The sequence below is a fragment of the Martes martes genome (assembly GCF_963455335.1).
Source record: "Martes martes genome assembly, chromosome: 6".
Lineage (NCBI taxonomy): Eukaryota > Metazoa > Chordata > Mammalia > Carnivora > Mustelidae > Martes > Martes martes.
In genome coordinates, this window is record NC_137893.1 from 133,680,976 (window position 1) to 133,708,192 (window position 27,217).

The 27,217-nt window shown below is 37.7% G+C and overlaps 1 protein-coding gene across 2 annotated transcripts in view; it reads left to right on the forward strand.

The window, feature by feature from the left end:
• The window catches only part of HIVEP1 (HIVEP zinc finger 1), a 139,354-nt gene that overhangs the window by 63,727 nt on the left and 48,410 nt on the right, over nucleotides 1-27,217 (forward strand). For both annotated transcript variants that reach the window (XM_080806119.1, XM_080806120.1), the window contains one exon: nucleotides 7,607-7,660. In XM_080806119.1, the coding sequence (XP_080662245.1) occupies nucleotides 7,607-7,660 (54 nt within the window). The remainder of the gene's footprint in view (nucleotides 1-7,606; nucleotides 7,661-27,217) is intronic.

A 27,217-nucleotide genomic window follows, 5' to 3' on the forward strand; every position in this document is an offset into this window, starting at 1 on the left:
CAACCTTCCCTTGACCCTGTGTTTCTCAGTGGCTCCCCAGTTCCCTCTCTTCTTCTCCACTGAATCTTTGGAAAGACAGTTCTGCTCTGTTCTCTCCTCTACCTTCCGTCCCATCGCTGTCTCAGCCCCTGCCCTCCGGCCTCCCCCTCCCACTGCGTGCTTTGCAAAGCATCACTAGGACCTCCTAATGGCTCAATCCAGTGGAAGCTTTTTCAGTCTTTACGGAGTGCATCACCTACAGATTTGATAGTGAAACACCGTTCTGGTGACCTCTGGGACCAAAGTTATTTCTAGGGCTCCTCATTTTTTTCAGCCATTCCTTTTATTTCCCCCTTTGCCTCTTTCTTGGGTTTCCTTTACTCTACCTCCTCCTCAACTGTTGGGGCTGCCTCTCATCCCACCAGTGGTTCTTAACTGGAAGGAAGGCGGCCCATTAAAACCCCTTGTCAAAGCTCTTAACATCTATATAATCTGGGCCCACCATTTCTGTAGTTATTGGTTCAGTAGACCCTCCTTCCAGAAACCTAAAATATAATGGTTTTATAATATTCTGTCATACGGAGGTATCATAATTTACTTATTTCTCAAGAATTCACTCAACAGATATTTATTGAACACCTACTTTTGCCAGGTGCTGTAAATGATTTAGTTTGTTTTCTTTTTTCCTAGTATGAAAAGCACTGTGATGAATGGCCTTTGCCCCACTCCTTCTATGGTCTCAGTCTAGATTTACAGTATTTTAATCACTGTATTAAGGATGAGCTGGTTTCCAAAGATCATAATACCTGTAGCCCAGAGACCTCATAGACTAGTTACATTTTTGCTTCCACCAACTCCATGGTATGGTTTTAACTGCTAGGTATGTAGGAAGGTAGTTTCCAAATCCCCGTATCCTTAGACCTGTGCTCTCCAGGTTTGCTCCCAAACTGCTCTGAGCTCCTGACACACTGTCTGGTTTTCTTCTTTGCCTTTCCAATCTCCTCCTGCTCTCCAACCTGAATGTCCTCCTCTTCTTTCCGTGGTGGGATCACTCATCTTCTGTTTGTGTTCAGCTTGTGTGTCTCTTCCATGGACGTGTTTCAGGAATCTTCTGTTACCGGAACAGCCACGCTTCCCCATTCTGTGTTCCCCAGGCCCCCATAGCTAGAGTCACACCATCACAGCATATGCAAGAACTGCTAGTTTACCTCTGAAGGTTCCTGCACGTGGGATCGCTCATCTTTGTGTATCCTCACACTAGCACTTGGGAACTAATACATATATTCCCAACCGAATGAACCCCATGCATTGATGTTTTAGAAATGATCCCAGAAAACCTCACGGTAATGAATCCTGCTCTGGGGGTGAGAGCACCGTGCTAGGGTGCAGATCAGAGGTGGGGGACCCGGTCAAGGAAGGTTTCCTTAAGGAAGTGATAATGTGATTAGTGGCCAATTTCTTTGTTCTGGGGTGTTTGTTAGAATAATACTTGGTTAATATGGGGAAGTCTGTTTATTGTTGAGGATTTTTTGTTTTTGTTTTGTTTTGTTCTTACTACACTAATAGTAGATGTGATTTAGGGGTGCCTGGGTGGCTCAGTTGGTTAAGTGTCTGCCTGCGGCTCAGGTCATGTTCTCAAGGTCCTGGGATTGAGTCCTGCGTCAGGTTCCTTGCTCAGTGGGGAGTCTGCTCCTCCTTCTCCCTCTGCCTCTGCCTGTGCACACACTCTCTCTCTGTCAAATAAATAAATAAAATCCAAAAAAGATGTGATTTAATCAAGTACATTCTGCACATTTTTAAAATTTCCTTTTTCCTCTTCCCTTGTCCCTTTGCTATTACAAATTAGAACAACATACTTCCTAATATTGAAATGGTTTCGCATACTTATTTTATACCCTTCTTGGATGTGGCTTTCCAAACTTTGAATACACATCTTTTGAAAAATTTTTTATTATTATTTTTTAAGTAATATCTATGCCCAGTGTGGGGCTTGGAACTCACGTCTCTACTGACTGAGCCAGCCAGCCACCCCTGTACTTCTTGATATAGATTGTTAAATCAGTGTTCACACATACATGCAACTAGCCTGTGGTATTGATTTTTCTGCCCCTTTGTTTGCATTTTGATATCAGAGTCATGTCAGCTTTATAAGATGACTTGGAACAGCTTTTGTGTTATCCTATGTTCTAAAATGCTTTGCTCTTCAGAATCAGAAGGAATTTGAGAACAAAACCATCTATGCCTGGGACCTTTGAAAAAGGTAATTCTAGGGGCACCTGGGTAGTTCTGTCGGTTTAGCATCTGACTCTTAATTTCGGCTCAGGTCATGATCTCAAGATTGTGAGATCAAGCCCTACGTTGGGCTCCCTGCTGAGTGTGGAAACTGGTTGGGATTCCCCCTCCCACTTCCTCTCTCTTTTTCTGTCTCTCTAAATACATATATACATACATACATAAAATAAGATTAATTCTATGTTATTCTCTGATAACTGTCTTAATTTCATCCATGGTTGTTATTCCAGTGGCGTTTTCCTCTTCCTGGATCAAGTTGAGTAATTTTGCTTTCTGGAACTTTTCACTAGTTAATCAGAATTTTCAAATTCATTGGCACAGAGTTGAGCCTGATTTTTTTTTTTTCTATTTACTTCAGGGAGTATTTTCCAATTTTGAAATATTACTCGTCTGGATTATCATTTTTAGCATTATTGTACAGTGTCATCTGCCTGGAAGACAGAGGTCCAGAGGTACAAAGATGTATGGCACATAAACGTAGGCTTACTTAGCTGAGTTGGTAGTGAACACCGGGATAATTTTCATTTAAAAGAGCACGTATAAATGGTTATGGGTATCGGGTGCGTTTTTAACATTACGTCATTGTCATATATTTAGTCTGACCGAAATAGCTCTAGCAGCAAACAGTAAGAGTAAGGAGCTTGTACTGATGGGTAATGAGGGGACGTAGGAGTTATGCTTATTTAGTAGTAAAAATAGTACAGTCACATATGGTGATCCTTTTTCAATCAGATGGTATCTCTTTCAGTAAATAGAGGTGCCTTTTACAGTTCATTAGGATCTACTTCGTACAATTTTACTATTAGCCTTTCGGCTTTGTGCTGTTAGGGCCCCACGAAGAGGGAGAGTATGGTGTTAGAGCCGGGGTTACAGGTGCTGATCCGAAAAGCAGGACGAGCGAGTAAAATTAAGGTAGAAATCACTTGTCATTGACCGAATGGAGTAATAAATAGTTGATTCACGTGTTTTCAGGGTACCCATATGGCTTCGCACATGTTGAAATAATTTGTAACGTTAAAGAGGATAAAATGCTGGGTTCTTAAGTAGAACCACCCAGTGCCAGTTTTAAATCTGTGTACAGGTGTGCCTTCTCCTCCCTTTCAGAGTCACCAGTGCTTCCGTGTCTCAGCGCGTTATTGTCAGCATTGATCCAGTCAGTAAGTCATGCGGTCATTAGTGACCAGTGACCATGAGCTGTGTCGCTACAGAGACCCACGGTTCCACATGCAAAGTTTCGTGGTGGCACAGAGAAGGGGGCAACGGGCTTGTGAATGAGGCTGTTTAAAGAAGGTTTCCTGGAGGAGGTGAATCTTGAAAGGATGCCACCAGGAGAAGGGACAGGAGAAGGGATCTGATGGAGCCTGCAGCAGGTGGGGCTGAAGCCCGAAAGAAAGCTGGAGTGGGAATGGGAGGAAGGGGGAGGAGGACCTCGTCAGCCCCACGTTGGAATTCAGACTTCACTTCGCGTTTACCTTGAAATTGACATTCAAATGATCACTGAAAGGATAGAGTAATCTGTGAGCCCCTGTAGGAAAGCCATCCTGTTTTGTTTTGTTTTGTTTTGTTTTCCTGTCTCTAGTTCCTCCTATTGTACCTGACACAAGGTGGACGTTCAGCACGGTAAAAACACAGCTTTGGTTGAATCAAATCCTAAGGACTCCGTGGGTTGGTCCCCAGAGCTGTGCTGTCTTACAGGCATCCTGAGGCTCGTGAGTGGTGCAGAGGGAGGCCCCCACACTTCACCACAGGATAGACAGGGCCAGACGGCAGGAACTCAACCATGAACCTGTCTTTGAAGAGTGCTTTATGGTTATAAATGATTTGTTTTTAATCATTCAGTCTTTTTCCCAGAGCCTTAAAAGAAAGGTTGTTTCTAAGGCTCTAGAACTTGGTTTTTTTGTCTATTTTTGCTCAATGGTTTCAGGTTACATTTCATAAAGAAAGAGATTTTTTTCTTTAATTATTTATGAGGATGACAGAAACAGTATTTTTGTATCTTGTACAACCAAAAGTATTTATTTTTTACAAGCAAAAGTTTTAAAATATGTAAGCTCTTATACAAGATCATTTGTAGCCTTTGCCATTGACAGTTTCTGTGCTTTATTGGAGAAGAAAATCTATAAAAAGTTGTAATTTTTTAATAGTTGCAGAACCAACATATGACTTACATGATTAGTACCCCCACCCCTCTCCTGGCCTGTTACTCTTTCAGCCACAGGCCCCTCTGGAACTTAGAAAAGATTATGGATCTATTCGTGTTGCCTCTTCCAGGTGACAGCTCCTCAAAGTACATTTAGTAAAAGTTGAATTAATTAGAATTCCATCTTAAATACAGTAAGAACTCATTACATAAGAACACACTCCTCACTTTGCATTTACCAATATGGTGTGGGTCTATTTTTATCCTTAAACAATAGCAACAGAGAAACTACAATTTATTTCTGAATGTGCAGTTTTCTATGAGATTGTTAACTCAGATAACAGTGACGCCGGGGAGGGGGGTGACAGAGATGGCTCCGAATCGGAGATCCCATTCTAAACAACACCCCCAGCCCCCCAAGTCAAGGCTTACAATAATGAGATCATATATTATTGCCAGTAAGTGTTAGCCTTGGTAAAGGGAAAAGGGTAAAAAAATAAAAGGTAAAAAAGATGTGTAGGGAACTGCTGCTTGTATCTGGTTCAGAATCCTGCAGTGGGTTGTGAAATCAATGTAGCTGGGCAAGGCGGCATTTTTCATTTTTAATAGGAAAAGATAGAGGATGGAGTGTGGGTAAGCTTGTTTCTGAATTATGTATACACATAATAGTGTGCATGTGCAGTTGGTGGGGATGTAAAAATATATTTATTGCTCTTAGTCATAGTGCAAAAAAATGATAAATGTTGCTTTAAGTATCAGTAAATTACCTTGTCTGAACCAATTAAGTATGTACAATGTATGACCACTTTCTCTGTGATTTTGGAGTGTCTCTGAAACATCCTGTTTTACCAGGAGAATCATAAAGCATAGGTTAAATATAAACAGGACTTCTTTCTAAAAATCGAAGCAAACGCTTTGAAAATTGGCCGTTAGAAGCCCTCTACATGAAAATTGTATTTACCTATTGAACTGGAGCCTTAGGTAAAAGCATTTAAGTAGGTGCTTATCCCTAACATAGTAGATGTCCTACATCTGCTGATTTAGGCACTGTTATTGTGAAGAGAAAAAGGCAACTCGATTGAAAATTTAACAACAAAGAGTAGTGTTTTGTGATCACATGTAAATTGAGGTCATTTCTGTAAGAATTTGTTAGGTTACTGTGCGAACAGCAAGTGACCAAACCTCCCTATACTGAATAGCAGCTGTTCTTTAAATATGTGTTAGATCATGAGTTTTTGTTGCTTTGAGCCACAGTCAATTCTATTAATAAACAGTTGTTTTATTGTAAAATGCCAAATTATGTGTGCATAAACTCTTAAACACAGTCATTACCACTGTGAATATATAGACTATATACGTATATATTATTTATGGTTCTTGAGTTTGGATGTACTGCTGGCACAGAACTAACAGTGTTTTTTCCTTTTTATGTTTCTCAAGGACTGTATATTTAAATTATATGATTTGTGTCTTTATATTTTTGAAGGTCTGCAGTGTATATTTTATTTTTTTTAAGTGGCCCTTGCCCTTTTGTTATTTATATGAACATAGATTTCATCCTTGCATTTGGTATTTTTCTCTTTGAAGTAAAATTGCTGTAGAGGCAGGATCCACTTCCTACATTTAATAAGAGGTTTCTGTTTGTTTGCTTGGGGGTGGGGTGTTTAAGGGCGGTTTCCAAATTCACCTGTCATTTCATGAGAAATAATTAGAATTTATACATAAGAAAAATTGTATCATCTCTACGGGTTACCTCTACTCCTTATACGTCTCATTCTGGATCCGATAATTGGCAACAAAGAAATAGGACATTGCTGTGGGGATACCTTTGTCAGGATAAAAATTTAGTTATTTTTGATCAATGCTGATAGTCAATGTCTAATATTTCAAACTCGCTTGTCTCCTTTATTCTGCTGCTCCCACTCTGCCTTTATGTTGTGGGCCGGGTGGATCAATAAGCAATTAAAAGAAGTTTGGTCAGTAAATTGGAGGTTCTCTGAGTTTCTGGCTTTCCCCACAAGCTGGACAGGAGAAGCAGCAGGTGGACCGGAGTTCAGGGGACCTGTGGTGGGATCTGCGTCTTTTATTTGTTTGGAAAAGATGCATTTCGGAGGCTCATCTGTGGCCAGCAGTGGTAGGGGCAGCATTGGAGACCATTCTAGGGGCGATGGTGGATGCCCGAAGGCATAAATGATGGAAGTACCAATGTTTTGAAAGCTTTTAAATGATACTTCTATGAACTAATTGTAATAATATATAATTATTGGTTATGTATTCATTTCAGTACAAAATAGTTCCCCGGGAATTTTGTAGCTTCTCCCGTGATCACAAGCACTTCTAGTATCCTGTGTGAAACTTGAAACTGGTGATTGTCATAATCATCAAATAAGTGCATCCTTATAAACTGTAAATTAATTGTTAACCAAGGTAGAACACATGCTTTTTTTGCAAAAGCCAGTGGTGCTCAGAGCCTCAGATCCAAGACCTGTCGGCTCAGGGCCCACACGTGCCTCCCTGTCCTGTCCGCTCCTGGGGCAGCCTCCCAGGGCCTTGTTAGGCGTTACTTCTGGGTTACACCTGCTCCTTCAAAACGAACAGTTCTGTGGTCATTACTTTGATACAGGATCTCTTTAATGCAGTATGCTACCCTCCCCCTTCATAAATGACTGTCCTGTTACCAAGGCTTGGCAGGACGGGTGGCTATTAATTAAAGCTCCTCATTTCATTTATTTCCTGGTTCTTCCGTGTTTGGCATAGGTCTCAGGCCATCTACGAACTTGGATTAGACTTGTTTCTAAGCTAGGGGGCGTTTGTTATATCTCTCTGATAAAATCCTTCTTGGGCATTTGTATATCTTCAATAAGGAAAGTTTTATTTTTAGGTGCTTTTCTTAGGCACCTAGACATTTTTTTAACTATAGTTCAGTATTTGAAATGCACTCATTATTTGCATTATGGAAACATTAATTAATTGGAAGTGGTCCTTGCGACCAAGATATGATTGAAGGGAGAAATTCAATTTTAAAATAAGGGAATATATCATTATTTTGACAGTTTAAGTGCATTTATTTCGCAAATAATTCATTCAATAAGTATTTATTACTGTGTATCAGACACCATGTATAAGTAGTATGTTTTTCTGTATTTTTATTTGTATATGATTAATTGATTTGTAAAATTTCTTTGTTTTTCTTAGACAAAATTGAAGAAGCACAAAAAGAACTTAATGGGGCAGAAGTGTCAAAAAAAGGTAAATTGAACTCAACCGTATATAGAGTGTATTCTTAAGTGATTCCTAAATAGCTACCTTATAATCACAGCCTTACTAAATGTAAACATATCACAAAATTAAAAATCACCTTAGACTAATTGATATCTAGAAGTATATGGGCTCTGCTTTATGAAATGCTTTAGCTACGTATCATATTCTGTAACCGTTTCCCAGGTATTTATACATTGCTGGTGGGATTGTGAAAGATTGTTGCAGGTCTTTCAAAAGTCCTGTTGATGAGACCATCCCATAGCAATAAAAGTACAAATACACTGGCTAATGATGGCTGTTTACATATATATGTGCCTATGTGTGTTCTTGTGATGCAGTATTTTTTCGTAAGGACAAAAGCCCGAGACAAATAAAATAATATGAATGCTAGTCAGTGAGAAAATAGTTGAATAAATTATAATACATTCATATTTGGGGATATATTATATACTTTTTAAAGAAATGTTAATTATTTCAATTGATGGTGATGATTTATTGCTGAATGAGGAAAGTGAAACTGCACTGTAGCTTGTAAAAATCTCAATTTTTTTGTTCAGTCAAATGACGAAGGCATATACGTGAACACAAATGTATTTACACACTTACTTATACATATGATTATACAGGTTTGGACAAAGTTTGCAAGAACTATGCACAAATATATTTATAATGGTGGAAGAAGGGGCTGAGGAAGATTAACTTTTATTTATATGGCTTTCTTTTTTTTATTATAATGTTTATTTTGTATAAAAAAATAAAAAGTTTAAATGCAAAAATTGATTGTCATCATAGAAAGCACACTGTTTACTTTTCTAGGTAGCAGGAAAAAATACATTCAGTATAAAACAGCCAGTGCAGAGGGGAAGACAGTGTGAAGTGGATAGCGTTCTAACCCTCTATGTTAATGAGAAAAATTGATTAAAAGGGCATAATTAAAGTTCCCTTTAGAGCATTTATATTTCATGATTTATTATTTCTTTGTCCTTCTATCTTCTAATGAAAGTGGAATATTTTGACAGAGTAATTTAGCCATGTAGGATTCCAACTGAACGTCTTTTTTTTTTTTTTTTAATCTAGTTAGGTTTGTAGCTAGGTGTCTTTAGTAGAAATATTTCTGGCCATCCATGTTCTCCATCCCTTGAACCAACCTGTGAACCTTCAGGATGGCTTGGGATTGGTCTGAATAGTTAGGTTGTGCTGTGCAGTGACACTGAAGTGTCTCTCTTCCCTGTTTTCCTTTCCCCACCCCCTTCTTCCATGCAGTCTGGAAAGTCCTTAATAGGCACCTTAAATGACATTCTTGCAGAAAAGTCTAGAAAGAACAGAGAAGTCGCTGTAGCCGTGCTGTCCCTTTCAGTGGTTGACTGAAGATCCCTTCCCCCATCGCTGTAGACATAAAGCATTTAGACGTGCAGGCTCGGCTGTAAGAGATCTTTTACATCTAGTAATGGGTTAGAGCTGTTTCAGGTAGAAAAATAAATGTGTGCCTGTTTTCCTTTTCTTTCTTTCTTCCTTCAGTGGCAGAGTTTTAAGAAGAGTGAACTAAATACCTGATAGGAAGGAGGAAATGGAACAAAGGTTGTAGAAAAAGAAATTGAATAATGAGGTTCAGAATAATCTAGTGGCTACATTTATTTAAGACCTAGGATGAAGACCAAGTGAGCACAGTTCTGTGCAGTTCACTGCCTAGAATTACTACTTGGCTTCCATTTTTACATACACATTCTGGGCAAATTAAAAATAAAATAGCTTTTCCCTCAAATATAATTAAGGAATAATATCAGTTTGTCTTTAACAATATGAGATAAAATCTTTGAGTAATAAAAGTTTGGAGATTTCTCGTCTTTGCTTGCTGAGCTGCCTATTTTATTCAAGTAAATTCATTTCTGGGGCACCTGGGTGGCTCAGTGGGTTAAGCCTCTGCCTTGGGCTCAGGTCATGATCTCAGGGTTCTGAGATCGAGCCCCACTTTGGGCTCTCTGCTCAGTGGGGAACCTGCTTCCCCCTCTCTCTGTCTGCCTCTCTGCCTACTTGTGATCTCTCTCTCTCTGTCAAATAAATAAATAAAATCTTCAAATATATATATATATATTTTTTTTTTTAAAAAGGAAATTCATTTCTTCCTTCAAATAATGTTCTTTAAAAATTTGTTGTTTCTTATTTTTATTAAGACGAGTCATCTAGGACAGGTCACTTTTTCACTGTTTTTTCAAGGTGCTTTTGTTTTTTTCCCCCTGCAAGTCTGACTTTTTCTTCTGCATCTGGTTATTTTTCTACAGTGCTCATGGTTCTAAGGCTTTGCTTCCATAGAAGACAGTGTAGTCCTTAACTTATCTGTGGATCTTTCTCCCCTTTCCTTTATTTTTACCATTAGGACAGGTAACTAATTTATCTTCAGAAGCATCTATGTTAATGACAAGCCCTCACAAAAAACATTTTAAAAAAGTAAACCTTGATCTTTGATCTTTATTGTTTTCTAACATTTTAAGAAAGGATTAATCTGTTTAATATGGTGGCAGAGAAAGTGACTTGGCCCATTACACACAAATAAAATAAAGAAGGACACGAAATTATGTTAATGTATTTCTTTTATTCTTTCTGCTTATGAATGAAAATTAGATGGCTTTGATTTATTTTGATTTTAATGGGTTTGGGGATAAAGAGAACATGTAGCATTCATATAATTCTCCATAATGTCATCATATTCTTCCTTACAGTGCTCTTTACTTGTTCCTAGCATCTGTTGTATTGGACACTATTTTCCACATTATTGCACAGGATTTAAATGAAAAATAAATAGTGAATGTCACAGTGTGGGAATGGAGTATGTTATAAAATAAACTGGGGAGAAATAAATCAGTTTCTCAGGAGAGCTTTCATGTGCTTTCTTTGTAAGTTTTAGTTTTAATAGTTTAAAATTTTTATCATATAATATTGATATCTGTAAGCTAGTGCATGTAACATATTATATAGCATAAGAATAACCTGGTGTCTTTAATCCCGCTACCCATGGAAGTAAGAGCTGGCGCATTGTCAAGGCTGTTGCATCAGCCTGAGCGCTGGGCTGTTTCATCCCACTGTCTGCTCTGTTGAGGTGTTCACTGTCCTCAACTTTGTGTTCATAGTGTTAACGCTTGATAAAAATAATTATACTTTTTAGTTTTGCCTGAGTTTGGGCATTAAAAATAATCTTGTATAATTTTAACAGCTTGTTCACTTGGCATTGTTTCTAAAATGTATATATGTTGTTGAATGTAGCTCTTTCTTTTCCTCGCTGTGATAATACTTTATTGTGTGAGACAATGTGTGCCTCCGTTCTCCTGTTGATGGATTTGAGTTATTTCTACCTCCTTGCGGCTATGAAGATTCTCGCATCCTAGTGCACATCTGTGAGTTTTCCAGGGCATATAATGGGGAGCATAATGGTGCCTAAGAATTCATTTTGTGCTTGGAATTGTCAACCCTTTTATTTTTTTCTAGTTGGATGGGTAAAAAATAGTATTTTGTCCTGCTCTCAATTTATTTTTCCCTAATTAGTCATAATATTAAACATGTCTTCATTTGTATTCTACCTTCTTGAAATGCTTAGGAGTATCTCATGCATTTTAAAACTCTTTGTTTTTTTTTTTTTTCCTTAATATATCTTGGGTAACAGTCCTTTATTCATGTTATGTGGTTTAGTTTTGAGCTTAATTTTTTAATTTCTTTAAATTGCCTTCCAGTAAACAGAAGCTCTTGATTTGAATATTATCAAACTATTAGACTTTTTCTTTTATAATTAGTATTTTTTTTGTTTTGGGGATTTTTAAACTTACTTTGCTTGTCTTATATTCTTCCCTACCACAAGGTCATACATATTTTTTTCTCTATTTTCTTCTTAAAAAAAAACTTTCACATTCAGATAAAAAAATCTGTCTGGAGTTGATTCTTTAAAAAAATATAGTATCAGGGTTCCAGTTTTGTGGGGGCTTTGTTTGTTTTTTTTGGGGGGGAGTGTTTGTTTTTTGTTCCTGAACGTGTATTGAGTGGATTTTTCCCTTACTCTGTGTTTCATACTAATTTTCCTTATATGTATGGGTTTGTTTCTTGGTTCTCTGTTCTGTTCTGTTTATGTATCCATAGGTTAATACCACAGTGTATTAATTACTTCACTTTTTTTTTAATGTTTTGTTTCTTTTCAGCGTAACAGTATTCATTGTTTTTTCACCACACCCAGTGCTCCATGCAATCCATGCCCTCCCTAGTACCCACCACCTGGTTCCCCCAACCTCCCACCCCCCGCCCCTTCGAAACCCTCAGGTTGTTTTTCAGAGTCCATAGTCTCTCATGGTTCACCTCCCCTTCCAATTTCCCTCAACTCGCTTCTCCTCTCCATCTACCCTTGTCCTCCATATTGTTTGTTATGCTCCACAAACAAGTGAAACCATGATACTTGACTCTTTCTGCTTGACTTATTTCACTCAGCATAATCTCTTCCAGTCCCGTCCATGTTGCTACAAAAGTTGGGTATTCGTCCTTTCTGATGGAGGCATAATACTCCATAGTGTATATGGACCACATCTTCCTTATCCATTTGTCCGTTGAAGGGCATCTTGGTTCTTTCCACAGTTTGGCGACTGTGGCCATTGCTGCTATAAACATTGGGGTATAGATGGCCCTTCTTTTCACTACATCTGTATCCTTGGGGTAAATACTCAGTAGTGCAATTGCAGGGTCATAGGGAAGCTCTATTTTTAATTTCTTGAGGAATCATGTTTTAACATATAGTATAATAGGGCAAATTCCTGAAGTGTTTTGACTATTTCTAGTTTTTTGCTCATCCATTTACATTTTAGAATCAGCTTCTAAAAGAACCTTTTAGGACCTTGTTTGGGATTACATTGATTTTGGGGCACAGTGACTGTTGTCACAATTTCTAGCTTTCCAGTTATAAAAATAGCATATTTTTGATACATGTATTTTCTTTATATCTTGTAATTTTTTTCCATATGGTTCTTGTATTTATTTTATTGAATTTATTTGTTGGTACTTTATTTTTTTTAGATTTATTTTTTTAGATTTTCTTATAGACAGTGATATCAGCTGGAAGCAATCAAAGTTTTGTTTCTTCCTTTTTAAATCATTGTTCCTTTATTTATTTTTCTTGTTTTACCAATTGGCTCCAGTAAAATATCAGAAGAATGGTAGTGTTGGCATCCTTGACTTTTTCTTGATTTTAAAGGGAATGCTTCTAGTATTTCACCATTCAAATGTTCGAAGTCTTTTTATGGGAGGCTTTGGTCAGGTTTTTTAGTTTTGCTTTGTTTTTATAGCTTAAGGAGGTTATTTTTTTAATTTATTGAAATTTTTAAAAAGGATCGTAAGTGGCTGCTTTTTTAATCAAATAGTTTTTCTTCATATGTGGAGCCGATCTTCTGGTCTTCTCTCATTGTAGTGTTTAAACTTCACTTATGTTCTTTTAATAAAACCAATTTAGTCTTGATGTCTGTCTTTTTAAACACACTGCTAGATTGATCTTTTAATATTTGTTGAACTCTCTATCCATGTTCAAGAAATAATGGTTTTATTTTCTTATCATTTTCCTTTTCTGATTTGTCTCAAAATTATATTAGCTGAACAAAGGAGATCTGAGAACTGTCCTGCTTCCCATGGATGTGTTTGTTTAATATTAGAATGATAGCTTTACAGGAAGGTCTTGGAATATACTTTGACTTTCAAGAGGGATTGAGGATAGATTTTTAAGTATCAAATCGGTATATTTAGGTTCTGCTCATACTTTCTTTTTTCTTTTCAATCAGCCAGTAAGTTACGTATTTGTTACAGTGTATACATTCTATCAAGTGTTCACGTTTATTGGCAAAAAGTCCTTGGTGTTATTTTCTTAACTCTCTTTCATTGCTACTAGATTTTTTTATTGTTAATTTTGCTCATTTGTGCCTTTTTTCTCTTGATTAGTCTCGCCAGAGGCTTATCTGTTTCACTTCCTTATTTTACACCAACTTCAGATTTTCTGCATATTGTATTGTCCTTTTAATTTCATTAAGTTTTGCTTTTTATTATTTTTTTCCTCTTTTTCTTTGGTTTATTCTGTTACCAAGTTTTTTAAAGTTGGAATTTGGGCTAATTTATTTTAAGCCTTTGTTCTTTCCTGTTTGAATCACTGAAAACTATTAATTACTTTCTGCGTATTACTTTATTACATTCTACACGATGTCATATTTGTTGCTTTCATTAATTTCTGTGCCAGTTTCTTCTTTGACCCTCTTGACAGAATTTCTCCCCCCACACTGTGGGGGATTTTATTTATGTTTTGGTAGTGATTTCTCACTTAGTTATACTGTGACATTAACTGGTTTTGTTTTTTTTTTTTTAAAGACATTGATTTTTTTTTTAAAGATTTTTTGTTTATTTATTTGACAGACAGAGATCACAAGTAGGCAGAGAGGCAGGCAGAGAGAGAGGTAGAAGCAGGCTCCCCGCCGAGCAGAGAGCCCGATGCGGGGCTCGATCCCAGGACCCTGGGATTATGATCTGAGCCAAAGGCAGAGGCTTAACCCACTGAGCCACCCAGGCGCTCCGACATTAACTGTTTTTTAAAACCAGTTTGTATTTCTAAAACAACTTGCTCTCAATTTCTGAACACTGTGTAATAAAATTCTCAGGGAATGTCCTACAAAAATGCTCCTAGGTTTTATGCCAGAAATCCAAAATTCAGCACTTTCTAAATTTACCTTGTTACAAAGACTAACTAGCTGAAGTTGAAAGATGTCAAAGAACATTACCCCCAGAGAGTGGAAGCAGCAAGTAGCATGAGGAGGGTTCAAGTCCTTGTCTTGGACTGTGCTATTCTAACATTATCCTGCATCATAACTGGATGAGAGTTGTGGTCCAGTGGTCGTTGAATCTGTGATAGTCCTGTTCTAAATTACCCTTTGGGTGATGAGATTATGTTAGCAGTCACCTCCTTTAAAAAACACTGTGATAATCCAGGAAAAATAGGACTCAGACAGTTGAGTCTAGAAAAAGGTGGAGATGGTAGGTCAGCTTGCATGGGATTTTTTCACAGTAATTCGCAGCAAAATCCTGAAAGCGCCCCCATAATGACAGTAATTTCCTTCAGCAGCAGTGGTATCACTCCGACTTTTTAAACTCCAACCACCAGAAAGTTTATTTTAAAAAAAACAATAATTTCTGTTAATCATCTGTTTTACTGTGGCTGTGAGGGTAATGAGGCCGTAAGCATGTCTGTGTGGATTGTGTGGCTTAAGAAACACAGTAAGGGGTCTACACTGCTGCAGTAGCTAGCAGGTTTAGACTTGCTCCAAGGAGGCTCTTGACAAGTAGGATTTCTGTTAACATAGGCATAATTTATGCCCAGGAATTACCCTCCAGTTATCTGGGGAAGCTGGAGGGAAGTTAGGTGTCTGTGTAAAACTAGGCTGCGTAATTCTGAAGTGAGAGTGACAGGCTAATGAGCAGAAAACTAGACTGTGGAACTCTAATTAGTGTGTAAATAAGAAACCTAGAGTTTGCTCACCTACTTTACTAAATGTCTTTTTTCTTAAGCTTCTTATAATAGGAGTAAGTTCACCAGCAGTGCAAAAAATTCTCCCATGTTTTTTCTGTTTTAAATACCACACATGCTATTTTTTTAAAAAAATGAAGGCTGATTTGTGATCATATTTTATGTTAATAAAATAACCTTATGTTAATAAGGTTATGCTTGAATGCTAATGAATTCTCTTCCTTAAGAATTCTGCTAAGTACACTTAGGAAAATATAAAGGTTTCTTCTTAGATTTGGGGCGGTGAAGTGGTTCCTGAGTAAGACTAAAATTGAGGTGGCATTATGGAAAATTTGGGCTAATTTTAGTAATTTGAAATCAATAATATGAATGCAATCAAAGGGAAGATAAAAATGTCTTAGAAATAGTCTGGGAGCAAGTTTGTGCACTAGAACAAAACTTGATTATCATCATCAAAATGTAATAAACCTAGAAGGGCGTTAACAATATAAAAAATTAAAGTTCCTTGGCAGAGGAAAGGCTAGTGTACTATTTCATTGAGGTGTCTGAACTTGAGAGTGTTTTAAGGAACACAGTTTTATTACTTTAGTGTACGGTAATACTAGCTAGTTAAGTATGCCCTCTTGGCAAGTTGTGGTCCCTTGGTTTTATAAATTAATTGCTGGGAAATAGTGTATTTAAATGCACTTGTTAATGGATGCTTATTTTAAATAAAAACTTTTATAAATTCTGCTTTTTTCTTAATGAATGCCCTAAAAAACTCATTATGTTCTTCTTGTAAGGTTATTAGTTCATTCTTTTATTCAATAAATTTATATTATGCGTCGGCCATTCTTTGTAACCCTGGGAAGTAGATAGGAAAGAACAAGTCTAACTTACCCTAAAAGGATAACTTTTAACTTTACTGCTCTTGCCCAAATTGTCCTGAAATCTGACTTGGTAGAATCAAAATTCATGAGGTTTTATGTAGACTGGCAGCAGTGCCTAACAAATTTCCCTTGGGAAAACAGCAACAGATTTTCTGTTTTCTCAGGGAAAAAAGTCATCTTTTAATATTTTATTACTTGGAATTTTAAATTTAAACATTCAGGTTTCATGAAGTATTCTCTGAGTGTAATGGACAATGCTAATTTGAATTCTAGGAAGATTAGTATTGTTTTAATTATTTGTGCAATGTGTGTGACTTAAAGGTATCCTCTGGCAATCTGGTCAATATTTTGAGATTTAAAAATACTAAATCCCAAGAGATGATTGCCTTTCAGATATACTGTGCCAGCCATATAGAAGATGTGCAATGATAAATAACATAAAGCATTTTTTTAGTTCGTTAGTGTAAAACAAGTGTCTTTAAATATTCTTTACTCATGATGTTTAAATGCAAGAAAAACTAAGGGCGCAGTCGGTTAGGGAACCAACTCTTGGTTTCTGCTCAGGTTGTGATCTCAGGGTCCTGAGGTCAAGCCTGCATCAAGTCATGCCTCTGGTCAGGCTCTGTGCCCAGCAGGGATTCTGCTTGGGATTCTCTCCCCACCCCCCTCTGCCCGTCCTGTGCACGTGCACACTCTCACTCTCACACTCTCACTCTCTCTCTTTCTCTCAAACCTTTTTTTGTTTTTAAAGCCAGTGAAACTAACACTCTGTTTCCCATAAAATGTGAGAAGCAAAATCCTTAATACTTTACTATTAGAAAGAAAATTCCGTTGCTGATTACTGTCTGTTGATGAATCATTCATTAAATCAGAGACTTAAGTAGCTAACAAGATTTTTGTTTTATAGGCTTCATATAGGATTCATAGACTATCACAGACTTGCATTCTTTTGTACTTTTATTGTATATTCCATTGACTTCAAGATGCTATTAATTGTGAGATTCACGATGATTTCATGCACCATTTAGAAAGGGAAAGTCACTACCCATTAAATCATGACACAGTGCTCTTATAATTGAGTAGAAGATGAATCCTCATTTCAGGGAGATTAAAATGTCCAAAACCTGTTTGTTTGAGAGTCTGTGGAGTGTATTCACGTCCACGGCTTCATTTTGTGGTGAGAGAGCTGAAGTGGTTCGGATGATGATGGCTGGATTTGAGCTGCCTTGAGGACAGCGTCCCTAAGAACTGTGAAAAACAAAGGAATGGATCTTTTTTCTGTTGGTTCACTTGGAAATTCATCGAGAATGATAAGAATAAAAGCAGGCTATGCTCAGCTTACTGTCTTTGCCTCTTGGGTAACTGACCTCATGCATACGCCTCCGTGTCTTCTATGTAAATAATGTTGCAGGGTGACTTGAAAGGGTAGTGTGTGTTTCCGTTGATTTACTAAGGCATTTCTCCGCTTGGCTGCTGTGATCTATGTGTGGGGCCAAAGGAACAAAAGGGAAGCGAGCTCAGGTATGTGTGGCCTACAGAGAGACGTGTTCGTCTCTCTTTCCACAGGTGAGAGAAGGTGCTAGATGTGTGGCAGGAAAGGGAGGCATATAATTCCAGGCAAGGAAGAATAGAAAATAAAAGTGAGGGGAGGCAGAATCAATTGAAAACGGATTAAAAAACTGGGAGAAACTCTGGAAAATTAAATTTAAAAATTAAAACACAAACGTCTTTGGAAATCACACAGTAACATTTCACCAAGATGTGATTTTCTTTTGTCAGTTTCATGACTCAGAGCATGTTTTATTGGGCTGGGCTGCATCTGAGAAGAATTTCAAATTTTGAAGGATAATTTAGAGTTTTGTCCTGAGCACCAAGCAAAGAATGAACTCTTTTCCTTCAAGAAAAGATTTGGAAGCCGCAAATGAGAGTCTGTGGATGAATGCGGGAAGGGACCAAGAGGGCTAAAGCGTGCTGAAATGAGCACAAAGGCAGGTAGAGCCGTCTACACAGAGGCGGATGCTGGAGTGGGGAAGCAGATTGCAGCAGACTACAGAGCAGGTTGTATGGGGAGGGCAGCACGCACCCTGCACAGGAGTGGGGAAGGGGGGTGTTTCTAGGGCTATGCTGATTTCCACAGGCCTATTAGAAACTGTCTAACAAAACCCCTTCATGGCTGTCTGTGGCCCTTGGCATGAAGACAGTGCTGCAAAACATGGCCCCCAAGAGACCGCATCTCACTAAGTCCCACCCCCCGGCTGCTCACCCCCGCCTCACCAGACGGTCTCCTGGGATGCCTCCAGTTCACTTTTGCCTACTGTCCACCCCACCAGCACCCTACCCCCACCCCCCATACTTGGCTCCAGTTCCTAGTGCATACAATAGGCATTTGGCAGAAATTTACTGAATAAATGAGGGCGGGTAGGTAGGTGGATGAGGGAGAGAAGAATGGCTTCCTTCACATTACAGGCAGGACTTTCAGATGACACGCACTATCAATTTCTTCTCTTTTTTTAAGTGTGGCTACATAGATATTTTTTATTTCTCCTGCTATAACCTAGCTGGCATATCTGAAGTAAATTTTTTATTATATTAAATTACCTGTATAATTTAATTGTATCTCTCTGCAGTGATATACAAAACTTACTTATGTCTGTCTCCCTAACAAAAATAAAAGCTTTCCTCTAGCCTTTAATAGAGACCATGGTCAGCTACTGCAGATGAATCCTTTCTCATGATTTTATCTAAATGCTGTGATTAAAACCATTCCTTTTTTTATTTTAAGATTTTATTTATTTATTTGACAGAGATCACAAGTAGCAGAGAGGCAGGCAGAGAGAGAGGAAGGGAAGCAGGCTCCCCACCCAACAGAGAGCCCGATGCGGGGCCCGATCCCAGGACTCTGGGATCATGACCTGAGCCGAAGGCAGAGGCTTTAACCCACTGAGCCACCCAGGTGCCCCTAAAACCATTCTTGGTATACTTTGATAATATAATTACATGTTAGTTAACCTGGTGGGAGGTTAGATGTACTGAATGAAAAATTGAGGATTTCAGACTTCTGAAGGTTCAACACTACAACCCGAAGAGCCTTTGTGGTAGAAATGTTTATCAAATAGATTTCATGTTTTCTTGTCTCAGTAATAAGATTAGCCTCAATTTAAACTTGTTTTCTTTTTTCTTTTTTTAAACTTAGGGTCAGTCTTGTGCTGGTCCCTGGGGGAAAGGAGGGAACAATTGACAGTGTTTGCAGTGTGGTGAAAATATGCCTCCCATGGCTGATCTCAAGCTACCAATGGTTGTGTAGCTCACAAAACTCTTGGCAGAAGGTCAGCGAGTCAATAGACGACTTGAACAGCCCAATAAACTCGCTGGACCTGATAGACATCTATAGAACATTCCACCGAACAAGAGTATAACACACATGTTCTCTAGTGTGCATGTAAGATTCTCCAAGATAGGCCATAACCGAGGCCATGGAACAGTTGATCACTCAATTTAAGTGGACTGACATAATACCAAGTCTGTCTTCAAGCTGACCAGAGCCAGTGAAGTTAGAGATCAGTAACAGAAAAAGTATGCGCACCTGAAAAAGTTCTTCTGATCCTACATAATCCCCCAGAGGAGAAATGGCAGGCGGCAAAGCAAAACTTTAATGTACAGATGATTCAGAGACTTTCAAACAAATACACTATGAACACTGCCATAAAATTGACAAAAGGATTCTACATTAGATTATCTATCCATGAGGAAGCTAACAAAGGTACAGACCACTGGGAATGCTTTCTCTGAAACAGAAATAGAGCTTGCTGTAACAAATTTTTAAGGCTTACACTTCCCTCCAAAAGAAGAAAAAGTTAAAGTCATCTCCTTAATAATTAAGCAAGACAGGGATTACACAGAGAAATGTATTTGGAACAGCTATCTCGTTGTCTTCCTTTTGAATAAGACAGTCAAAGCATTTTAGCAGCTGAAACTTTTCGCAGAAAAGTACACTTGTCACGCAGTGTCATTACCTTGTCATTTCTTAAGGACATATTTCTTAAAGAGATTAACTATTATTTTATTTTTATGTTAATTTAATACTCTTTATTCTGATAGTGTTCAGTCTATTTAACAGTTTTTATTTTATATTCTGATAACGTAGAACATTAGAATAATGCTATCTGTTTTATAAACTTATTACAAGACATCAAATAAAATATGTCTTTATGATGTTTTTATTAGAAGTGAATTAAAAATTTGGTTTCACTGGAGCTAAAATAAAATATTGGAGTTAATTCCAGCTACTCTGTATTATAGAAAATAAATGTTGTAATACTGGTTGAGCCATTTTGTTCTAGTAATATAATTGCAATCCATGATGATAGAATATAATAATAATAGGATGTTGATGATATAACAACATTATCATCACCATCAACAGTAGCAGTGGTGGTATTAGAATGAAAATTGAGGTTTCGAGCACCACACTGTGCTTCCTACATGCTTTACCCAAATAATCCTTGCAGCCCTGTGCAGTGCCATTATCTGCACAACACGAGTTCAAGGTCATGGAGCTGGTGATTGGTAGAGCCAGGACTTAAAGCCAGGCTTCCCTCTGTAATTGAGTGGATGGGGTAGGAGAGTAGGAAGAATTTAGGATGATTTGTGGTTTTAACAGGTGCACAAATGGCCACGCCCTATGCACTGAGATTGGCCTAAAATATTGATTGTGTTGATCTGACAGGACTATATTGATTGTGTTGGGTAGCTTTCCTTATGTTGAAGCGTCTGGAAAGGCTACTTGGAACTTAAGTGCATGGAAGGAGGGGAGCATGTGTGCAGGTCTCGAAGACTGTCTTCGTACATTCGTCAGTTAGAGGTCTGTTCAAGTTTTCACCTTCTTGGATCAATTTGATTTATAACTTGCTACATTCTACATATTATTCAAGTTTCCAAATATAACTAGATGGAATATAATATTCTCTTATAATTTTGAATGATTTCATCTGTTTTTGTATCATACCCTTTTTCAGTATCTAAGAGCACTTACTGGTTACACTGATTTTTGTATTTAAAATTTTCAAAGGTAAGTATTATTTATTCTACTTTGAAAGTTATTTTAGGGGTGCCTGGGTGGCTCAGTCAGTTAAGCATCTGCATTCGGCTCAGGTCCTGATCCCAGAGTCCTGGGATCGAGTCCCACATCGGGCTCCCTGCTCAGTAGAGAGCCTGCTTCTTCCTCTCCCTCTGTGGCTCCCCCTGCTTGTGCTTTCTCTCTCTCTCTCTCTTTCTCTTTCTCTCTCTGTCAAATAAATAAATAAAATTTAAAAATAAATTAAAAAATAATTTTTTAAATTTGACTTATGTCTAGCTTTATTTTTGTTTTTATTTTCTTTTTTCTATATTCCTACCATCTTAATTAGTTCTCCAAAATCATGTATTAACTGCTTAGCAAATTATCTCTCATCTTTAAAACAAAAGGTCCTACAGCATTCATTTGCCCTTGAGTGGTGAATTACAAAAATAGTTGAGTACCTATATTGCCGGTCTGCTACCTTTTGATCTATAGTATTTTCAGATACCTTTGAATAGTTTCTTACTTTGTTAGTTGAACTAGTTTGGGGATGAGTATTTTATTACATATTTATGAGAACATACTTGTGCATGATGAATTTAAACATGTGGAACTTTAGGTGACAAATAGTAAGGGTCGCCTGTGCAATCTTTATATTCCAATCCCATAGTTTTTGGGTTTTTTTTTAATTCCAATATAATAAACACGCTGTGTTCTATTAGTTTCAGTGTACAATATAGTGATTCAGCAGTTGGATACATTACTCAGTGCTCATCAGGGTAAGTGTCCTTTTAATCCCCTTCACCTGTTTCACCCTCCCATGTTTTTTAATTTGTTTTGAAACTTTATGTATGAGATTTTCTCTTAATGAAGATTTTTAAGTCAGTAGGTCTGTGTTTTATGACATTTTCTTTGTGTTAAAACCTGTGTGTTTCTCTTTCCTGACTGTTTGCTACGTCATAGCCTGCTGATGAATTCCAACCATCCCCCACAATTCTATTTCTGTGTCTTTTGAAGAGTTTTTAATGTATGTTGTTGCCTCTCTGTTATATTGTAAAAATTTAGTGATGCTGTATCTTGCATTGTTTAAACCTTTAGCCTGATGATGTGTGGTCTCAGATTTGGGATGGGAATGGACCTAAATTCCACTTAGCTTCTAGTTTTGCTTTTCTTGTCAGAGCTGAGGTTCTTGTTCAGGAAGGCTCCTGGCTTCCGATTGTTTTCCCGTGAGTTCTTCCATTAGGAATATTAACAAGGCCTTTGCACCCACTCCGGTTGGTAAAACTCCGCTCACATTTCACTGAATGCTCCAACTCCTGCCCCGATCTTCTGCTTGAGGTGGGCCTGATGAGACTCGATGGCGCTCTCAGAACCTGTTGTTGTGGGCATGTTGACGCCAGGCTTCTCGAACGTTCCATCGTGGGGCTTGTTCTTCCCCTCAGGGGCTGGTCCACGTTCTCTGCTTTGGACTCACGTGCTGTCACTCTCGTGTATCCACATTCCATATGCTTTATTACTTTTCCCAGAGTTGCTACTCATTTTGTTTTAGCCACATGTTAATCACGCTTTTCCCTCTTGGCTTTGTCTTATATCTCCAGTTTCCCATCTAGGATAATTTTATTTTACTTCAAGCGTAGTCTTTAATTTTCTATTAATGCAGGTCTGTTGTGACAAATTACTTCAAGTATCATTTATTAGAAAATGTCTCTTTCGTTTTCATTCATGGGGGAAAAAAAAAAAAACTTTTGCTGAGTATAAAACTAGAGTCTTGTAGCTTGGCAGTTCACCTCCCTGCGCACATTGCTGCCATCGAGATTGTCACTTGTGAGTCTAATTACTGCTCCTTGGGAGGTGATCCATCTTCATTTTAATGTATTTTCCTGAAACTTTTAAGATTTGGGGGCCTTGGCTCTGCCTCGCAGTTTCACAGAGGGGCGAATAGGTGTGATTTCTCTGTATTTATCTTGTGGGTGCTCCGAGGCACTCTTCAATTTGTAGAGTCCTGGGTCTGGGGGATGCCCAGTTATTTATGTCCTCCCGTTCCGAGATTCCAGTTCCAGTCTTTTCGACTCGTCCTTTGTTCTGGGACATCTCCATTTTGCCACCTTTTGTCTCTGCTACTCTATGCCCTGTTGTTTCTCTTGACTCCTCTCATCCCCTGTTGTAATCTGAGCTTAGACACCCAGTGAGTTCTAAATTTGCGTCTACTTTTCCAGTTCTGTCATTTATATTTGGCTCTTCAGACACACTCTCTTCTTTACTTTCCCGTTTTCCTCTAGAATGTTCAATATGCTTTCAATATTAATAGCATTAGTACATTGATTTTGAAGTCTCTGTGTATCAGTTCTAGTATTTTGGACTCTCGTTGATCTTTTTGTGATACTGGTGCTTTCATTCTTTTCTTAGGTGCCCGGTTATCTTTGAATAGTTAGACATTCCAGTTAAAAAATCTTTGAAATGGTTCAGAGCTTAAGTTGACATCTTCCTCCAGAGAAGAGTTTGCTTCTGCGAGGCTCGTAGGAGAGCTAACAATCCAATGTCAACTTAATCCTGTTTGGGGTCTTTGATTTTTCTGGGCCACTGGAACTAAGTTGCTGTTCATGTGAAGCTTGCTTGGTCTATATCCAGACCTCTCTTCCTTCTAGAATAAAGTCCTTCAGGCTCTCAACTGGGAACATGTAGATTTTCACAGGGACTCCCGTGGATGGCATTCCCTGGATTCTGTCATTTATACCCTTAGCTCTTCTAGATTGTCAGAAGAACTGCTCGGCCATCGAGCTGCTCCATCTGGACAAATCTTCTCTGAGCAAAAGGAGCCCAAATGCTGAGTTCACCTTTTTGGACTTTACCCTCCCCTAGCTCTTGGCCCACTAACTTTTCACTACCTTCCTACTGTTTCGGCGCCTTTAAGTTGATAATATTTTCATTTGTTTAAGCTGTTCTGTTATCCTCAGAGGACTATCATTTGAATTACTTAATTACTTAATTCTCTATTACCATAAAAGGTAATATATTTAGAATATCAACCAGATATCTGCCTTATATGTTGCAGTATTTTTCTTTTTGTCCTTTGCTTTTCTATATGTAAAAGAGATTTTTCTGTTTTTTAAGATTTTTGTTTATTTATTTGAGAGAGAGAGAGAGCTTACAATCAGAAGGAGGGAGAGGAACAAGCAGGCTTCGTGCTCAGTGTGGAGCTGGACACTGGGCTTGATCCCGTGACACTGAGATCATGATCTGAGCTGAAATCAAGAGCACGAAGCTCAGCCAACAGAGCCACACAGGCGCCCCAGAGTCTCTCGTATATACTCAAGAGTCCTTCCACAGTTCACTTCTTTCTCTGGTTTATTTCTCACATTGAATTAATGAACTTTGTGTGGAATGTGGTTTTTGCTCAGAATCTACTGTCTTTGTTTGAAATCTGCATACTGAAAAACTATATCCTTTCCCCAAGATTTTGAAATATGCCACTTTTTTGTATACTAAAGGCACATATATGATGGGATCTTTCTGTGGGTTTTCAGTTTAACCATTAATCTGATTTTGAGAAAATACTGTTTAATAATTTAATGCCTCTCTGTGTTGGTGTCCTTATATCATTCTTTTTAAAAATTGTATTACCCAAATTAGAATATTCTCCCAAGTGAAGATTAGAGTCATATCACATTAAAAAAAAATACTTATTTTTATTGTGTGAAATTGTATAAAGTTTAGAAATTTGAAAAGAACTGAATTGATAATCTACAAAATATTCTTTCCAGGAGCGTGATGTGTTTCTTTGTTTTGTAAGTCTTTTTTAAAATCATATCAAAAAAACTGTTTAATTTTTTTGTATGTTTTGAATATTTTGTGCCAAATTTATTTTTAGGCATCTTTTCATTTTTATTGCTGTTTCTAATAAAATATTCTTGCCATTATATTTTCTAACTAGTTATTTTTGGTACAAGTGATAAGATTGATATTTTTATGTTTTTGGTAGACATCTACCTTCCTGAGCTCTTTTTAGATATAGTAGATTTCTGGTTATTTCTGATAGGTTCTCTAGGAAACCATTATATTATCAGCCAATAAGTCTACTTTCTTCCTTACCATTATTTATATCTCACTTATTTTTATTGCTGTTGCGTTAGCTTGGTCACCTAAAGAACTGATTAAAAATCTTACTGATTATGGCAAAAATCCCTTCATTGTCCCATGGTTCAAAAGAGAGTTCTCTAGTGTTTGATTTTGAATGTTGTATGTCATGGGTATGGTAAATATTCTTTGTTGTGTTTTCCTACTTCTCTAAAGTTTTGTTTTGATTTTTCTGATTTCTCTGTGACTTCCTTTCTGACCCCTAGGCTGTTTAGAAATATGTTGTTTAATTTCCAAATAGTTGGGGGTTTTCCAGATATCTTTCTACTATTTATTTCTCTTTAATATTATTGTGGTCAGAGAACATACTTTGTATGTCCTTTTAACCTTTTTGAGCAGCAGACTGTTTTTAAGTTTAAAGTCACATGTGCCCAGTGGCTACCTATGACTATGTAACAAATTACTATGAACGTAGCAGTTTAAAAAATACTTACAGTTTTATAGGGCAGATCGGACATGGTCTCACTGGGCTATAATCAAGGTGTTAACAGGGCTTTGTTTCTTTTTGTAGTCTGTAGGGGGGAATCTGTCTTTTGCTCATTAAGATTTTGGCAGAATTAAACTCCTGTGTCTGTAGGCCTGAATTCCTCCTGTCCTTGCTAGCCTTCCCCACTTCTAATGTCCACCTGTGTTCCTTGGATCCTGGCTCCTTTCTTCAAAGGCAGCAGTAGCCAGTTAGGTTTGTCACACGTGAGACCCCTCTCTCTCCCCCTTGCCCCTCATATTCTTCTGTCAATTGATTAAGTTTGAAGAGGTCCTGTGATCATCCAGGATAGTCTCCCCATTTTTATGTCCATAATCTTATCACCTCTACAAAGTCCCCTTTGCATAGGCAAAGACACATAGTCTCCAGTTTCCGGGATTGGGGTGTGTACAAAATAATGGCCGAGCCATTATTTTGCCTAACACACTACCATATTGGAAAATGCAGGGTCACACTGTGCGATTTTTTTTTTTTTTTTAATTTGAGAGAGAGAGATGACAAGTAGGCAGAGAGGCAGGCAAAGAGAGAGAGGGAAGCAGGCTCCCTGCTGAGCAGAGAGCCCGATGCGGGGCTCGATCCCAGGACCCCGAGACCATGACCCGGGCCGAAGGCAGAGGCTTAACCCACTGAGCCACCCAGGCTCCCCCACTGTGCGATATTTTAAAGTGATGGAATTTTTGAAAATTCTTTTACAAATGTTCTTTTATTGTTACCATTTTCAGACCTCTTTATATATGTAGAGCCAAATTAAGGTTTTAACATTTCAGTACAGGCCAGCTGGCAATGAATGCTCTCAGCTTTTGTTTTTCTGTAAAAGTCTTTGTTTTGCCTTCATTTTTGAAAACTGTTATCTTTCAATGGAGAATTCTAGGTTGGCCATTTATTTTTTTCTTTCAGTAGTGTGAAAATGTCACCGCACAGTTTCTGTTGAGAAGTCTGCTTTAATTTTTATCTTTGATTCTCTATGTGTAATACATTTTTCTAACTTCTGTGTGCCTTCAAGATTTTGATCTTTGATTTTCAGCACACTGAATATGATTTGTCTAGGTGGGTTTTTTTTTCCTTCTTTCTTTTTCTTTTATTTCTTGGTTTTTCTTCTCATCTTTCTTTATTCTTACTCATCAGTTGGGGTTGTCTAAGTTTCTTGAATCTATGGTTTGTTTATTTTTGGAAAATACTTGCTATTATTTCTTCACTTACTTCTTCTGCAGTATTTTTTCTTCTCCTTTTGTGATTCCATTTATATGTTAGATCATTTGAGATTGTCCTATGGGCCTTGAATGCACTGTTCTTGTTTTGTCCTGTTTTGTTTCTATGCTATTTTTCTTCTTTGTATTTCTGTTTGATCAATTTTTATTGGCCTATCTGTAAGTTCACCATTTCCTTAGTTTTGTCAGGTCTATCAATAAGTCTATAAAAGGCTTTGCCTGTCTCTATTACTTTGTCTTTTATTTCTAGCATTTCCATTTGGCTTTCT